This window comes from Fusarium odoratissimum, assembly GCF_000260195.1.
Source record: "Fusarium odoratissimum NRRL 54006 unplaced genomic scaffold supercont1.18, whole genome shotgun sequence".
In the NCBI taxonomy this organism is placed as follows: domain Eukaryota; kingdom Fungi; phylum Ascomycota; class Sordariomycetes; order Hypocreales; family Nectriaceae; genus Fusarium; species Fusarium odoratissimum.
Window position 1 is genome coordinate 48,620 of NW_022158777.1, and position 17,266 is coordinate 65,885.

At 47.3% G+C, this 17,266-nt stretch overlaps 7 protein-coding genes across 7 annotated transcripts; 5 read left to right on the top strand and 2 right to left on the bottom strand.

Annotated features, from left to right (window-relative positions):
• Positions 1 to 1,936: 1,936 nt before the first annotated feature.
• On the top strand, positions 1,937 to 3,255 carry FOIG_10303 (alcohol dehydrogenase). Its single transcript, XM_031210630.1, has 2 exons — positions 1,937 to 2,231; positions 2,290 to 3,255. Exons 1-2 carry the CDS (start codon positions 2,080 to 2,082, stop codon positions 3,203 to 3,205), a joined length of 1,068 nt encoding a protein of 355 aa, XP_031059341.1. The 5' UTR covers positions 1,937 to 2,079; the 3' UTR covers positions 3,206 to 3,255.
• Positions 3,256 to 3,614: 359 nt separating this feature from the next.
• FOIG_10304 (uncharacterized protein) lies at positions 3,615 to 5,950 on the top strand. The gene is made up of 3 exons (XM_031210631.1): positions 3,615 to 5,155; positions 5,205 to 5,273; positions 5,322 to 5,950. Exons 1-3 carry the CDS (start codon positions 3,786 to 3,788, stop codon positions 5,488 to 5,490), a joined length of 1,608 nt encoding a protein of 535 aa, XP_031059342.1. The 5' UTR covers positions 3,615 to 3,785; the 3' UTR covers positions 5,491 to 5,950.
• A 384-nt stretch (positions 5,951 to 6,334) lies between these two features.
• On the top strand, positions 6,335 to 7,174 carry FOIG_10305 (uncharacterized protein). Its single transcript, XM_031210632.1, has one exon. The coding sequence runs from the start codon at positions 6,395 to 6,397 to the stop codon at positions 7,127 to 7,129; it is 735 nt and encodes a 244-aa protein (XP_031059343.1). The 5' UTR covers positions 6,335 to 6,394; the 3' UTR covers positions 7,130 to 7,174.
• A 184-nt stretch (positions 7,175 to 7,358) lies between these two features.
• On the top strand, positions 7,359 to 8,548 carry FOIG_10306 (uncharacterized protein). The gene has a single exon (XM_031210633.1). The coding sequence runs from the start codon at positions 7,455 to 7,457 to the stop codon at positions 8,286 to 8,288; it is 834 nt and encodes a 277-aa protein (XP_031059344.1). The 5' UTR covers positions 7,359 to 7,454; the 3' UTR covers positions 8,289 to 8,548.
• Positions 8,549 to 9,650: 1,102 nt separating this feature from the next.
• Positions 9,651 to 11,796, top strand: FOIG_10307 (uncharacterized protein). Its single transcript, XM_031210634.1, has one exon. It carries the CDS (start codon positions 9,849 to 9,851, stop codon positions 11,565 to 11,567), a length of 1,719 nt encoding a protein of 572 aa, XP_031059345.1. The 5' UTR covers positions 9,651 to 9,848; the 3' UTR covers positions 11,568 to 11,796.
• Positions 11,797 to 11,881: 85 nt separating this feature from the next.
• Positions 11,882 to 13,458, bottom strand: FOIG_10308 (uncharacterized protein; the record flags this gene model as incomplete). Its single annotated transcript, XM_031210635.1, has 6 exons — positions 11,882 to 12,063; positions 12,110 to 12,323; positions 12,376 to 12,491; positions 12,541 to 12,799; positions 12,855 to 13,070; positions 13,120 to 13,458. 6 exons carry the CDS (start codon positions 13,456 to 13,458, stop codon positions 11,882 to 11,884), a joined length of 1,326 nt encoding a protein of 441 aa, XP_031059346.1.
• Positions 13,459 to 14,220: 762 nt separating this feature from the next.
• FOIG_10309 (uncharacterized protein) lies at positions 14,221 to 16,300 on the bottom strand. Its single transcript, XM_031210636.1, has 3 exons — positions 16,142 to 16,300; positions 15,465 to 16,091; positions 14,221 to 15,409 (listed from the first exon to the last, which is right to left on the bottom strand). Exons 1-3 carry the CDS (start codon positions 16,182 to 16,184, stop codon positions 14,382 to 14,384), a joined length of 1,698 nt encoding a protein of 565 aa, XP_031059347.1. The 5' UTR covers positions 16,185 to 16,300; the 3' UTR covers positions 14,221 to 14,381.
• Positions 16,301 to 17,266: the final 966 nt, after the last annotated feature.

A 17,266-nucleotide genomic window follows, 5' to 3' on the forward strand; every position in this document is an offset into this window, starting at 1 on the left:
ATTGTGATAAACCCATCAGTTCACGTGCGGTAAATCATATGTGCGTGCGTAACCGTTCATCCGGTTTTTTCAAGATTGTTGATTTCATATTCGGAGACTTACATGTCATATGATGGATTGATAGGATCAGTCAGTATGTTGTAAAACCCCGGTTTATGCGCTGAGGATCCGGAACCGCACTGCCAAATGCCGTAACGCCGATCCTCCTTGGCAGAACGACCACTAAGCCTGAAGGGTTCGTCTTGCGAGGAGGAAATCCAGTTTTTGAGGGCCTTCCGGGCTCTTCCCCGTTGCCGAACCCGTCTGCCGTGTGGGTTCCTCGGGAGTCAAATGTCGGGGAACAAAAAGGTGTGCCGTCTGAGCGAGTCATGTATGCAGTCTCGACTATTATCACTTCTCATCACAATTACCACGTTGGCGCTTTAGGGCGCATTTGACAGTTCGTAAGATGTAATGACCGCGATTTGATAGATAACGCCAGAAGGGGACCAACGGCTTGGTTCTGCAATGAACGCCACTCAGCGGATCTAGCTATTTCAAGGCATAAGCTATATGTCCCGTGATTTCGGGTAACCTACAGAAAGACCATCACCTACGGAGCTCCAAGAGATGGCATCTTGAAATGAATTTAGTCAATAAGCGGTGATCGATTCATCTCTTCGGCGAATAACAAACCAGCATCATATCCAAAGTAATCGGGTCTCAATACCCAAATGGCAATTTCTTACTCATATAATGAGAACAACACGATTCTTATGCCTTCTCTGGTACTGGTTACCTGCGTCAAGTCTTTCGACTTCACAGCATTCTGCTATTTGGCATGAAGTTGGCAGCTCGACAAACTTTGACAGTTTGGAGTCAATGCCGATACTCCACGACCTGAATCCACTGGAGATGAATATGTTCCTGAAGACAATTTTCGGAGCCAGAATAAAATATGCATGAAGCTAATATCGGGTCCATGTTAAAAGGGGTTCCGGGGTAGCACGTTTTAAGTATATTAATAGCTCAATATCGCATGTTTTATAACCTTATGGTTTCAATATTATAATTCAGCAGAGTATACCCTATAGAAGAATAGCATAGCAGCCTGACAAAGTATAGCTAACTGAACTCTATTTAATTCGTCTTGCTAATATTTGCACACTTGTTCAACATTGACCTCCCAAAGGATGTTATTGACAAATGTCATCCTGGGCATGCTCTCAATCAATTTCATGCTGGGGCATCATTCCGATCACTCAGTAGAATCTGGCGGGGAATGAACAGATGCTTCAATAGCATCAAATCTGCACGAAATGTCCTACCACTTCTTCCTGATTCCAACACAATTCCCTCAAGCTGATGATAAATAAGAACCCGTTTCTGAGGTTACATTCGACTTTTTCTTTTTTCTTTTCAGAGCGAGAGAGCAATTGCTGGACTGCAACTACATATCTTATGCGAATAACAACAACGAATGAGAATACAATCCCGTCGGAGACAAGGATCTTGCTCAGGGATCATCCGTCGAGTTTTCGGTCTTCATGCCTATTCGCCGTCCAAGTCACGTTCTCGATATCTCCGCTCGTCAACAACTGACCCTTTTCCGAAGCACGAGTCGTGGGCTCGGGTATCGGCACAATAATTTGTTCAACCATTTACTCAGTCAAATAAGGACGCGTATGGCCTGCCTCTATCGTGATACATCACATTATAAGCCATTAGCTATATCATCTGTGAGATAAGTTCGCGCCTACAAGAACAGCTGTGAGATTATGTCGGATAATGCCAAGAAATGTATTTGCTCGGTGTACAGAAGTGAAGACCGTTCGTGGAGTTCCCCCTCATGCCAACGGATTTATCGCGGGCTTACGACAACGCCGGTCACATTTCCGTGTCGAGATCATCGAGCCCATTGGTTGATTGAGATCTACGGCAATCAAGGCATAATGGACATAAAATGATTTCGAAGTAAACAGAGAAGATCCGCGATAGAAAGTAGTTACCTAATTCGGGATAATTTTGAGCATTGAACAACCGACCAGGTCACTGGAGACAGACTATCGTTACTAGGAAACAGCTGTTCAACGTCTCGTTATGGCGCCGAAGAAACCCATCGTTCTCCGCATAGGAGAGGACATCAAGTATAATCATGACTTTTATAACAATGTCTTTACTAAGAGGTTTGACGTGGTCGCGAACGAAGAACCTGATAGAGAGTCCTTTATCAGAGCACTAAAAGAGAACAAGTGAGTCTTTCAGAGTGCCCATGGTTCGCGGTCTGAGCAAATGCTAATACGCTGTCAGATATGGCCAGTTCTCGGCGTTATATCGTCCACATTTCCAAACTGGTGGTGAGATGGGCCAATGGGATGAAGAACTCATATCACTTCTGCCACCCTCAGTCCGGATCTTTGCGTCAGCTGGTGCAGGCTTCAACTGGGCTGATGTCGATGCCCTCGGTCGTCGCCGCATCTGGTACGCCAATGGTGCGGGCGCCAGTGATGAAGCCGTATCCGATACTGCTCTGTTCATGATCCTATCGGTATTCCGAAACTTCTGGCTTTCACAGCGTGGTGCACGTACTTGTGACCCATCAGAGTTCCAGAGGATGCACAAACTCATCGCAACCATCTCTTATAATCCTCGAGGTCATGTCCTCGGAATCGTCGGTCTTGGTAACATCAGCAAACTAGTGGCTCGCAAAGCAGGTTTGGCTCTAGGCATGAAGATCCACTATTACGATGTGGTTCGCTCGTCTCCAGAAGTCGAGGAAGAGCTGCAAGCGACATATCATTCATCTCTCCACGAGCTACTGGGTATTGCGGATTGCATCACTCTACATACCCCGCTCAACGCTCATACTCAAGACCTCATCAACAAAGAAGCATTTGCGGCAATGAAGGATGGTGCAAGACTCGTTAACACAGCAAGAGGGCAGATCGTTAATGAAGATGCGTTGATTGGAGCCCTGAAAAGTGGCAAGATCTCGGCTGCTGGTCTAGATGTTCATTACCACGAACCTCAGGTATCGAAAGAACTTGCAGCTATGGATAACGTCACGCTAACTTGTCACAATGGAGGAGCGGCTATTACGACGAGAATTAATTTTGAGCTAATGGCCATGGAAAATATTCTGAGAGTAGTGGATGAGAATGGGGAGTTTTGTGGCAAGCCGACTACGGCAGTGAACCGCAAGGCCTTTGAACAGGCTTCTTCGTAAGCTTGTTTAGATAATACAAGCATCCCAATCATACGTTTCTCGATCGCTGCTGTTTATATATCATTGAGATGCCTACTCTTCCTTATGTAGCTGTCTGTATACGCAAATCCGAATCAGCTGACCAAGGCCATCAAAGTTCCCCTGTCTAGAACGACGAACATCGCAAGGCATTCCGATACAGCTCTCCCATAGCCTTGGATTGGCCTCGAACCACTATTATCAAGACTACTGTGGACGCAAGGGAGTGGTAGTGGGCATATTCTCGGAAGCATACAGCCCTTCCTGCCCGGACATCAATCCGTCTAGCAACCTGGACTTCTGTTCGATGAATCGGTCATCCGTCCGACTGGCGGATCAACTACTATAACCGAGCTTGTAACCATGTCGAGAAAGGATCAGCTCATGGGCATGGTTATCCGCTACCCCAGGTTTACCCCAGGTCTACCCCGCAGAGACAAGAGCTTCGACCCAAGGCGACGGGTTCTGTTGCGAGGATATATAAGTGACTGAGGGCTGATCATCAAATCGCGCTTCGTCTGGTCATAGCTCCTTCATCACCTTGATCGGTGAGCTTTTAAAGATGTTCAAGACAGTGACCGAGTTCTTCAGGCCAAAGGCCACCAGAACCTTGCATTATGCTCATCTCAAAAACAACACACATCCAACGTGGTACAAGGACTCCGGCCTGCGTAAGAATGTGTGGCACTGCGTCGGCTTCTACTTCGCGGTGTTCTACCTTGGCTTCGACGCCTCCCTCATGAACGGTCTCCAAGCGATCCCCCAATGGGAAGAATACTTCAACTATCCATCTGGAAACACGCTGGGTCTGATCTCGGCCAGTCTGTTTCTCCCAGCGATCGTCACTCCCTTCGCAGCGTCGTGGATCAACGGACTTTGGGGAAGGAAGTGGTGTTTGGCTGTCGGCTCAGTCTTGCTGATCCTCGGTGCATTCCTTAACGCTTTCGCGAAGAATATTGGAACATTTATTGGTGGTAGAGTCATTATCGGTGCGGCTGGACCTTTCGGAAAGATCACCGGTATTGCACTGCTTCAGGAACTGGCGCATCCTCGTCTGAGACCATATGTTGCGACCGCGTATTACAGCAACTATTATGTCGGCCAAATTGTCGCTGCGTGGTTTTGCTATGGCACACTGTCTTGGCCAGATACCGAGTGGAGATGGCGAGCACCCTGCCTGTTCCAAGCCTTTGCTCCAGCCGTTGTCCTTGTTCACCTTCTTTTTGTACCCGAAAGCCCTCGATGGCTCATCGACCACGACCGATCCGAAGAAGCCCTCAAAGTTCTTGCCGACGAACATGCCAACGGCGATCTCAACGACGAGTTGGTTCGATACGAATTTGATGAAATTTGTCAAGCTCTCCAGTTGGAGAAGGAGAACAATAACTCAAAGTACAGCGATTTCCTCAAGACTCCCGGTAATCGGCGTCGACTCCTTGTTCTTGTGACTATGGGCACGGGTTCCAACTGGGTTGGCAATGGTATCATCGCTTATTACCTGTCACCAGCCCTCAAGCTCGTTGGCATCACTTCATCCAGCGCGATCGCGGGCATCAACGGTGGCATGGCGATCTGGTCTCTTATTTGGGCTTATGCAGGAGCCATGAGTGCTGAGCGTCTTGGTAGACGCACGCTTTGGATCACAGGCACGGCTGGTATGTGTGTCGCTTATACAATCATCACTGGCCTTAGCGGTTCCTTTGCTGAGAACCCATCACATGGCGTCGGTATCGCTGTGGTGCCGATGATGTACCTCTTCAAAACTTTCTACTGCATCAGTTGGTCGCCACTACCGTTTGCTTATGGCGCTGAGATTCTGCCTTATAATCTGAGGCTGAAGGGTTTGAGTATTGAACTAAGTGTTCAGAGTGTTGCGCTGGCTTTCAACCAATGGGTAAACCCTGTTGCACTTGAGGCAATTGCATGGAAATAGTAAGTCGTTTGAGAAGACCTCTATAGAAGTATTACTAACCTGAGATAGCTACATCGTCTACATTGCGGTCATTGCCATGTATCTTGTTCTTATCCTATTCTTCTTCCCTGAGACAAGGTATGTTTCTATTTACCGGTGCGCTTGGCCTTCCGCTGACAGCTGCAGAAACATGACTATCGAAGAGGTTTCTGTCCTCTTTGACACAGGCCGAAAGGGCGATGCGGCGGCAGCTACTAGCAAGTTTCACAATAACCAGTCGAAGATGGACGATATGCTTGATGATGGAGATGATGCCGACAAAGAGCCTACTGTTTCGCGGATAGAGAGAGCTTAAGCGGGTTGGCGAAAGCCGTCATAAATAACGAGAAGAATGAATATTGATAGCACATGGCAGAGTCACCTTGCTTCCACCCCGATAAGCATCATTCACTTTGATCATTAATAGTATATGATATGATATCACAACGTCTCCGGGGTTGGTGGCTGTCCAGTCAATCCATCTGCTAGAAATTCTTCAGGATTAAATCATTGGTCGTTTATAACATGGGCAGGGTAGCAATAGGTAGCCTTAAGTAAGTGACGATCATGTTAGCTTCAGGCGGCACAGTTGCAGTTGGTGATCAAATATGGGGAGGTTGGGGATAACTATGGGAATAACTCAATAGCGACGATCAGAAACAAAACTCGTCACAAAACAGTAATACTTGATCAATCCGATCAAGGTCATGACCTACCCCTCAACTTATATCAGTGTCATAGTATTGCACTTAGCATCAAACGCTATTGTCCACGCGATCAATCGTTTCGTCATCAAGCATACAAAATAAGCTTCCCCAACCATAACCCCTGTCAAATAAGCTGCAAGGCCCTCAATCCGCCATTCCCGTGTGAATCTCTAAGCGAGCCAAGATAACGACTCTCGTATAATGCTGCAAGCGTGGTCCAGTTGGTGGCACACTTTGCGGTGGTCACCGGCATTGATGTTTTGCCGGAATGGAAAGACACCAATGAGCTTACACCACGAGATCTTACTTGCATCAAATGGCTTACCGACCTGGATTACGTTCTTATGAGGGTTGTTAAGATGATGTCAGGGGAAGGCGATGGCGATTGTTGGCGAGGCTATTTATTTGGCTGATGTTCTCATTCGACGCCACTTTCTGGGTTCCCGAGGCTCTATCGTGTAGTCAAGATCTCGACACCATCTTACAGCCCAGCTGACTCCAGCCTTATTCGAAATGCTATCTCCGATTTGGAATGCGCTCACCTTGTTGACGGTGCTTATGGCAACGTTCATTTCACCAGCCGCTGCCCTTCCCAACATCCGCGTTCTGCCATTAGGCGATTCCATTACAAAAGGCACCGGCTCAACGGGTTTAGTTGGATACCGCCTTCCATTGCGACAAAAGATCCTAAAGCAAGGCGTCAAAGTCAATATGGTTGGGACTTTAAAGAACGGTAATATGGTTGATGGACATCACGAAGGTCATAGTGGGAAAATGCTGGCCGACATCAACGGCTACTGGCAAAAGCCAATCCAAGCCCGGCCTAACGTCGTTCTCATCCACGCCGGCACCAACAACATGGACCAAGGAAAGGATCTGGACATTGCGGCATCCATTCTAGCAGATATCGTCGACGGGATCTTCAAAGTCGCACCAGATGTCACAATCTGTCTCGCGCCAGTGATTTGGGCCAACGATAAGAAGATGCAAGCAAATACAGACAAATTCAATCCTCAAGTTCGATCACTTATTTCAGCAAGGCAAAAGAAGAGAAAGCATATTCTTGAGGTACCTATTGATATCAAAAAGGAGGATCTTGGTGATTCGAAGCACCCGAACGATGATGGTTATGACAAGATGGCAAATGCTTGGTTGAAGGCGATTTTAGAGGCTGATAAGAAGGGTTGGTTGAAGATGCCCATCAAGATGAGCCCTGAAGATGCGCCAGGAACTGGGCTTGGAGCGTGAAATATGATGACAATTAATGTAGCGCAATACCATAGTGATGACTGCATAATAAACATGCTTATTTCAAGCCATGGCTTGATCTGTACGGTATACGAAAATGGACACTGTTCTCCCATGAAAGTGGGCTATTATTGGTTCTGCGGAGTGGCTTGTGCTTGGCTGCGGAGCGGAGGGTCAGATAAATCCGGAGTTTAGCGTAGAAGCATAAACTCCGAAATTGTTATCACCAGACATGGCGTCAGCATCAGTTACATAAAGACACGACCCACCGACAAATTCATCACTCAGTCAATCACCTCAATCACCTCAAATCTAACTAAACACCATGGCAGCAAAGTCTCTCGTCGTCGGCGGAACAGGCGGTATCGGCTACGGCATCGCCTGTCGCATCGCCGCCAGCTCCCCCTCATCAACCGTCATCATCAGCGGTCGCAATGAGCCAAAGAACATTCCCCATTCCAACATTCAGTTCAAGCAATTAGACGCGTCTTCAATGCGCGCTATCAAAACTTACACCGATGAACTGAAGGCATCGCAAGATCGGTTCAGCACCCTTGTTCTCTCGCAGGGCATTCTCTCAACCGCTGGAAGAACAGAGACGCCTGAAGGCATTGACCGCAAGATGGCGCTCCATTACTACGGACGACAGCTACTCATCCGTGAACTTCTTCCGTCTCTTACAGACGACGCCAAGGTTTTGATTGTGCTGGATAGCACTGGTGGAAGTCCCGATAAACTCAATTGGGATGATCTAGATCTCAAGAACAACTTCAGCCTCGGAAACGCAGCAGCCCACTGTCTCTCCATGACAGACGCTATGATCCAGCACTATGCAGCCGAGCAGAAAGCTGAGGGAAAGAACCGACATTTCATTCACGCGCTACCCGGTATTGTCAACACAAACATCATGAATTCGCTCCCTTGGTATATGCGTCTCCCTTCAACTGGTCTAGCCTCTGTCTTGGGTGTATCGCCTGACACTTGTGCTGAGTATATGCTGAATGGTGTTGATGAAGCTGTGAAGATTAAGGACAAGAATTACGCGTTTGTGAGTCGGAAGGGAAAGGTTTTTGAGAAGCCGGCTTGGAGCGAAGAACAGATCCGGAAAGTGAGGGATCATACTTGGGAACTTGTCGATGGCGCATTGGCGAAGGCTTGATTATGACAACAGCGGTTTTGTGAGTTGTCTCCGTGTATTTTCATTTGTATTATAGGTTCATACCAACTTGAACGACATGTGTTTATGATCCAGCGCAAAGGTAGCTGCTCCAGACTCGATAAATGAGAAGCAAACGGTTAATGATGGGAAAATGGTAAGCTACGCTTCCTGGAGAAAGATACGGATGGATACGTGTTGGTCACTCCAAGGACAAAAAAAGAAATGGGATGTGATAACATCAGATCAAATAACTTGCCCCGTACTGGAATCGAACCAGTGATCTTATCATTTCGTGGTAATTTACTAGTGATACGCTTTACCACTGAGCCAACGGGGCTTTATGTTATTGGTTGAGATCCACCTCCCCAGGGACAGCTCATGGGTGCGACACCACTGCATGCAACGTAATTCTCCATCCAGGTTCATTGCTACTGTCCTAATTTGCTCCAATTAGATTGATAAAATCATCAATAAGACGTCGTTATACCCGATATCATCTAATCTTGGTATTCAAGATGTAAGCTGTGATTAGATCCCGTTCTCATCAAGTCCATTGACGACATAGGGCTGTGTTTATGCATCCAATTCTTTTTCTCAAGGCTAGACACTGGCAAGTAAAACGTTTAAACTGTTCAAGAGATGCGCAGACTAGCTTATGCGGATCTATAGACCATCTCTTTATCCATTTGATATTGACACATGTACTCATGAGGGCGCTGTAGCCTAATTGCAAGTATTGTCTTTGTAGCCATAGGGTAGCTAGGACTGGAACAGCCTTCCATTACGCGTTGGCTAACTACGAGACAACGCGACTTGGTAATCTCGACCCAACGCATTAACAGAAGAGTCCTGGGTTCCAAATAGTCACCATCGTATAAGTTATAGTCTGTTGTTTTCCATCATCTGGACTATTTTCTGAGATGACTCTCGAATGAGCCCCACGTCGCCGTGCATCATCCAGATCGAGAGCTTGAGACATTAAAATCACAAGCAACACCTTCGGCAGACAGTGGAGCCAACTGCGGAATAATGGCTTGATCTCTGCAGATTGATACGCATCTTCCGCGAGATCCTTGCCTCGTCATCTTATCAATCAGTGCATCACCGACCTCGGATCACTTGCCAAGCCGGTTATCACGGCTCAGTCCATCATCCATTGGTTGTGAGAGACGAGCTTCCCTTTTAGATCATGGGCCCGCATCCAAGGGTCGTTTAGTCTGCAGATCCTGCTGTTAGAGCATTAACACAGAGACACGTAATCAAGGTGCTGGGATGTTTATCAATTATTATCGGGTGATCATCAACTTATCGCCAAAAATGCATCTGCACAAACATGAAAATTCTTGCAGGTCCATTGCCATCCATTGGACTAACCCTTGTACCAACCGTCACAACTCTTTGTCATAGCGTGGGGAGCACTCACCATCATCACCGGCTCAAGCACCAATTTTGCGCATCCGGGAAAACTTGCCCACGGAGCTTTTTCAGTAAGAACGGCGAGTAGAGAGCGACCTTTTATGCTTAATACCTCAGAGCCTCGTCTCCTCTTCCCTTTCCGCGATGTCTCCTCCCTCATCTCACGCATCGCCAGGGGAGCTACAACCACTGCTGCATAACATGGATATCGACAAGAAGAACCCCGATATAGAAGCTGGCAGGGAGTCGCCCACCATCGAACCAACACTCCCGACCAACAACGTTGATGCTAAGGCTGAGGATTACGAGAACCGAAATGTCGGTACTTTGAACCGCAGGCTCAAGTCTAGGCATGTTCAGTTCCTTGCTTTGTCTGGTGCCATTGGCACGGGCCTTTTTGTTGGTAGTGGTCAGGTCCTGTCACTTGCTGGGCCCCTCTCTGCGTTTTTGGCGTACACTATCACGGGCTTCAACATCTACTGTGTGTTGAATAGTGTTGGTGAGATGGCATCATGGCTACCAATTCCCGGCCCCGTCCCCATCTTTGCTGCCCGTTTCGTCGATCCTGCCCTTGGTTTCGCTCTTGCTTGGAACTATTGGTATCAGTTCGCTATTGGTGTTCCGATTGAGGTCACTGTCTCGGCTGTCATCGTCAATTACTGGCACCATAACATTCCCCAAGTCGCATTGATCACACTCTTCTACTTTACCATGGTCATTCTCAACTGCCTACCTGTTCGGATATACGGAGAAGCCGAGTTTGTCTTCGGAGCTATCAAGCTATTGACCATCGTCGGTCTCATCATCCTCATGTTCATCATCACTGTCGGCGGCGCTCCAAATGGCGAGGCAATCGGCTTCCGATATTGGAACCACCCCGGCCCCATGAATGAGTACCTCAAAGATGGTGCTCTCGGCCGATTCCTCGCCTTTGTCAAGGTGTTCATCACTGCAACGTTCTCCTACGGTGGTAGCGAAATGGTCGTCATGGCATCCGGCGAGACTGAGAACCCTCGTCGCAACATTCCCAAGGCCATCCGCCGTGTCTTTTGGAGAATCGCCATCTTCTATGTCCTATCCATCTTCCTCGTCGGTCTTTGCGTCTCATCCAAAGACCCCAACCTTCTCAACGCCATCAACAAGTCTGCCCCCGGCGCCGCTCAAAGCCCTTTCGTCATCGCCATCCGCAACGGCGGCATCAAGATTCTTCCCTCCATCATCAACGCTGTCATCCTCACGTCGGCCTGGTCGTCCGGCAACTCTCTCTTCTACGCCGCAACCCGAGTTCTCTACGCCGCTGCCCTTGATGGCAAAGCACCCCGCATTCTGACCTGGGAGAGATTCGGTGTTCCCTATCTCTGTGTTGGCGTCACCACTATCTTCGGGCTTTTGGTGTACCTCAACGTGAGCAACAGCGGCTCAGAGGTTTTTTTCTGGTTCAGCAACCTTAGCGGTGTCGGAGCTCTCATCATCTGGGCCAGTGTTTCCTTCACCTACCTCCGCTTCTACTACTGCCTCAGCCACCATGGCATCGACCGAAATACTCTACCATTCAAATCACCTTTTCAACCCTTCCTGGCTTACTTCTCTTTCTGCTTCTGTACCATCGTTGCAGTATTCAATGGTTTTGATGCCTTCTTCCCAGGACGTTTTAGTGCAAAGACTTTCCTGCCCCCATACATCAACATCCCCATCTTCCTTGTTTTGATCTTCGGATATAAATGGATCAAGAAGTCTAAGTATGTTAAGTACTCTGAGATGGATATATGGTCTGGCAAGGCGGAGATTGATCGCTTGGAACATACTTGGCCGATCGTCCAACCAAGAAACTGGCTTGAGCGCATCTGGTTCTGGATTGCTTGAGAGCCTCGTTATCAGTTATGAAAAATGGCGGTCGTTTGTTTGGTAGTAGTGCTCTGGATGCAAGAAAAGTTTAGACAAATGTTTATGTTTTATACCATGTCAACTTGAGCTATTACTTCGGCACGGAACAGGCTCGAGCACCAATCTTAGTACAGGATATTTTTAAAGCACCCAGTGTCTTCTCTATAGTGACGGCAACCCACAAATAGCCGGCCGAGCTTAAACTCCCTTGGAGATCTCCATACAACGACTGAAGCTGCCTCTTCTTCCCACCTCCTCGACATTCCCCGCCCATGGTAGTGTTCAGAGGCGCATCAATTTCTGAGCAGAGTGTGTGCGTTCCATGCAACCTTGGGTCCACCCGAGACGCGTGCGTAGTGATGCTCCTGAATAAGTGCCTTGACGTTCATAGCAACTGAACCAGGGACTTGAAGTCGAGGTCTCAAGGAGTCAAGCGATAGGAAGTAGGCTGCTAATCCAGCAACGGCGGGTGTAGCTATGGAGGTCAGTCGAGTTCTAGCTGGTAGGGGATCATCACTTACAGAAGGATGTTCCAGTTGACTCTTTACCAGCCTGGTAAGCTGATGCGCCACTCATAGCAGCGCACTTGACGTCGACTCCAGGTGCAGTGGTCGTGACGAGAGGACCGCCCTGGGAGAACGGAGCAAGGCGTCCGTTGTTATCAACAGCTCCAGTAACAATGATTGGAGTCCGGTTTGCGAAAAGCGATGGGTATGTGCTGACCTCAAACTGAGTCTGACTGATGTTAGTGTATGACTAAGAGCTAGTATTCTACTCATGAACTTACGCCAAAGTTTCCTGACGAGCTGACGACGACGACATCAAGAGCCTCAAGGTTCTTGAGGAGAGTCTCGAGTGCGTCTCGGAACCACCTTTCGTCACGATCGACACTCCAAGCGATAGCTGTTCCATTAACAGTGACCTTCGCCTGGGGCATGTGCTGGAAACTTACAAGCCTTTGAGTTGCTCACAACAGCCTTTCCTTGAAGTCTGTTCTGTTTCACATCCAAGACGACTGCTTGCCAAGCCTTGAGCAATGACCAAGAAGTCAATTGAAGTTTGACAGCAACGAGATCCGCTTTCGGCGCAACTCCAACCGTGCTGCCAAGTGCCTTGGATGCACAACAGGAACCATGACCGTCAGGGTCATTCTCACCAGAGGCGCCCTTGGAGAAGATCCACCTCTTCCTGCCAGGCGACGAGGTGAATTCCTGTGTTGAAGCTGGTCAGTCCTGTCCTTACATAGTCAATTTGAAGGCAGCTTACCTTGTGTCTGAGATTGAAACCTTCGTCAAGGACATAGATAGTGACGCCTTGGCCGGCTTTATCATCATAAACGTAGCCTGAAGGTTTCTTTCCCGGAGCAGTTGAGAACATTTGAAGCTCAGGCTGAGCCTTTTTGTCGGTCTTGAGAGCGCGTTTGGCAACACCGGATGATTTCGCCTTGGTCTTCAGTGGCGCATCAGGAGCAATTGACCCAACCTTGTTCAATATGTTAGCGGAGACTTTCCATGATAGACCCAGTACTTACAACACTGCTCTTATTGATAACTGAAACCTGGTTCGCGCTCAGCGTGGCATACCAAGCCAGAAGCTTGCCATTCACATCGGTGAGAGTGTCTACCTTGGTCTTGCCGGCCTGCGACTGAAGGCTTTTGGAGAGTGCTTCGACATCCTTCATGGCAGAATTGGCCTTGGGGTAAATAAGATAGTTTGCGGAGGCACTGACAGCCCGGCCCTTGATGATTGAGGAGTCAGAATTTGGCTCGAGGATCGCATCTCGCACTGCCACCTCTTTGTTTTTCACAGGAGATGCAGTAGCTGAAAAGACCAAGGCCAGGCCTATGAACTGTAAAAGAGTGAGTTTCATGTTATTGAGTAAAGAGCGTATTGTAAGGAGTCAATGTGAAATGAATGTGCTGTAGTTATTGATTGGGAAGACATCCTGATGGTATTATATAGATCTTCTGATCAGTAACTGCCGACATCAGATCTTGAATTCAATATCAACGCATAAACTGGTCGAGTTCCAGACTCATGAGATCCAGGAATAGAGTTGCCAACCACCATGGCGATTAGAGTTTTTGAGGCTATCCCAGCTGAAGTCGTCAGGCTTTCACTTGGGATCGACGTTTGGAAGCGCATTTACAGTTTATGATGGGATCCCTGCCTCTGATCTGGTTGGGTTGTGAAGATCCTCTGGCAAGATTTAAGGTTTCTCCTTAATATCGATCGAAACGTCTCAATCCACTGTTCCTATATCAAGGTTATAGCTAGTAAATAAGTTGCTTCTTAAAGCAGTTAGATCCTTGAATAATATTCATCCTACTACTTCGATCTGAGACTAGTTGTGGTTCAATATGTGATCAATGCATCTCTGGAAGCCTCGGGACTGGAGACACTGCTTCTAGAAGGTGGCATTCGTATGCCAACCACGAATGCCACCTGTTCTTGAAACGAAGCCTGAAATTGTCGGTCCGACACCAAAAAGAAGCTCTTCAAACCCCCCAGACTCCAGCAGTTACACTTTATTAGGGAGGATAACGGCAATTTCCGTATTTTGGTATGTTTTGAGATAGAATGGGAAACTGGTAAGACCCTGGACAAAAATTTGACTTGTCGCTCGTCAACAAAACCTCTTGCATTTGTCCGGATGTGAAGCAGTTTCTCCACCAATAACAAGTCCTGGCCTATGCTCAATAACTCTTTGCTATCGCTATCAGATCGAATGTGAGCGCTAAATGAAATCGTGCACTATGGTACAATGTTCCAATCCTGCAACTAAACATGCTTTCAGTCAGAGTAGTAACCACTGTTTCTGCTACTCTCAACATCCTTCTCGCCCTTCTCACTTTTCGCCTTCTTGACCAGCTTATCTCTCCAAGCCCGAACATCCTTCTGCACAACCCAACCCAACAAGACAATGGTAAGTGGCATAGCAACACACCAATAAACATAAAAAAGAGGTTCACCAGCTGCAAAGTCACCGTTCATAGACAAGATAGACGCCGCAACGGTGCAAGGCACAGCAACTGTCGCGATTTTTGCGAGCTGGCCAGAGCTTCGAGCTGTACGGTTAGCAGCGGCTGCTTGCTCGTTGGCAGCTTTTGTCTGCGTGTAGGAATCGTATGCTTGAATCCTGGTTGCGAATGCTTCGTCCATTGCTGCTCGTTGGGCGTACATGGTCATGTTGCCAGAGATAAGCTCGTCCAGAACCTTCATGTGATCTTGAAGATGGCTCCAGCGTCGTGACTCTTGTGATATTTGGATCCTCAGCCTCTCAATGGTCTGCGAGGCTAAGTAATGAGTATCATCACAACGAAATGCCTCATGAATCCGCCGGACTAGTACTGCCGCTTGTTGCAAAAGTTGACGCGAGTGTCGGAGTTTCTGGTAATCGGCAGCAATTGTTCGACTTCGCTCAATCAAAAGATTGGGGCTCTTGATGTCCAGTGCCTTTTGTGTTTCTACCAGTGAAGATGTCCATAACGTCTGGTTGAGATCCCAATTGGCGGTGATTTGGTCTTCCCATTTCCAGAAGACGAAGTTGCGAATGATGATAGTCGCTGAGAAAGGATCATCAGTGGTGATAATCTTCTCATTTTCGTATGCCTGGACGGCCACGTCCCATAGTGAGAGTTGATGTGGGTAAATATGTCGGTTAATTGAACTCTTTGACTCCGATATCACGTAACAGTTCGATTCTGATATCGCGATTTGACTCTCGTCGACCTTTTCTAGACCGTATGGACTTGGTATTACGGGATTTGGTTCATCTTCCGGAAGCAGGCAACCGTTGGGCACGTCCATTAAAACGAGCGCTAAGATCCAGGTCTCAGTCAGTCTACGTAGTCGGTGCCAGGACCAGAAACGTACCTATCCACCCATCTGGGGTGTATTTCCCCCAAAATGAAATACAAAGCGTCGTGTCAACGAGCGTAGTCTCCGAGTTCAGCACAAACTCACTGCCTCGAGGACAGCTTCCACTGTAAGGGCTAAAGCACCAGTTTCCAAATTCATCGGGCATCTCATTCCATATAACCGAAAGTTGCGACGGGGCCTTGATCTTCCAGTACGTAGAGTCCGCGGAGTCAAAGCCTGACGGGTTAATGAGCCTGAGCTGTGTTTCTGTGAGATAGTGGGCTGTCCAAAACTCATGAGGGATGCCAAGTTTGACACTCAGAGCCTCAGCTATCCTGGCGTCCATGCCTTCCATAAGTATCAAACTTCGCGGAGGGTTTTCAGAGGGCTTTTTCTCGAGTGCCTGTTCAATATCCAACCAAAGCTGCTGGGGGTCGTTACGACGGTCCAGACGAGGAGATTCGGATCTGACGTTTCCGTCGTCGAAATGAAAGACTCGTAGTTGTGATTCCCAGCCATGGTCACGATCTTGCCATGGGTGCAGTGCGTATGAGTACGATCCCAACCTGTCTTCCATATTATCTCGGTATTCCCGCATCTTGTTAACAGTTTCTTTAAGTTCAGGGATCTCTGGGATCCCATCTGCGACTTGAGTTAGATCATCTGTCAGTTAATATTTGCAAGTTTAATACCTTCAGCTGCTGCTGGAGCCATCAGCTTTTCAAGGTTGAACATGCTTTATGACAACGATCGGACGGAGGAAGTGAAAAGACTCATAAATGACCTATGATGAGGCCTTGCGACGTTTCTACTCGATTGGAACGGAAATATGCGAAGTTGTAGGAGAATAGAATATTGTCAGCTTTTAGGGAGAGTAAGCAGAGATAAATAAGCGCGGAGAGTCTGAAAAATAACAGGGGTGAGACCCCTGCTTTTGGACCTCGAGCTGAAAAGAAAGGATGGCGTTATCGGATTTGATTGGTCCGGATGCGACATTTATTTGTCGAGTTCCACTGTTTCAGGAGATAAGATCGTGATGAGAAACAAGGCTGCAGAAAGTACCAGAGGCCATGTTTAGAGCATTAATGAGCTTAGGATCATTCTAAGGACGAGACTCAAGTAAGTATAGGAGTATAAACCTTAATATGTCTTAGTATCAATTGACAAAATAAAGTATTGAAATACTCGACTTTCAATCTTCTTGTAGAAGTTGATGCGCCGAATTTCATCTAGTTTTGCCATGACGAAGAAATACAATTTCCCATGCGCTCTTTAGACAATTGTGAGTTTGTGTTTTGATCCTTCTTCATCTCTCGGTGACTATGCTTACTCTGAAGTATATATCATCCGTCATTGGCTGGCTTGATGTATCTCGTCGACATATCCCACCTCTGCTTGTTCTATTGATCACTTAATTATCTGCTATCACAATTTTTATCTTCTCTTTTCTTTAAAAAAAACTCCAGGCTGGCCAAAGAGTATCACATGAAGTCGTTTGACGATGGTGAGAGGTGGAATGTAAGACGGTGGACATTACAATAACCTTAATGTTGCATTCTCCGCGACCTGATGGGTTGCAAGTGAGGGGAAATACCACTCGAACAGTTACTAGAATTGATACAAAACATACTATTTGCTTTCCAGGATCGAAGGTTTACTGCAAAACCTTATGAGACCGAGTTGCATTGATCTATCTTGTTGAGCTATTGATAAGCTTTATAAAAAATTAAGTTAAAAAATTAAGTAACTTCTTGAATCACCTTGCCCTGAGCCCTAGCAGCGAAGAAGTGACCTCGATTCACAAGTATAAGAAAAGG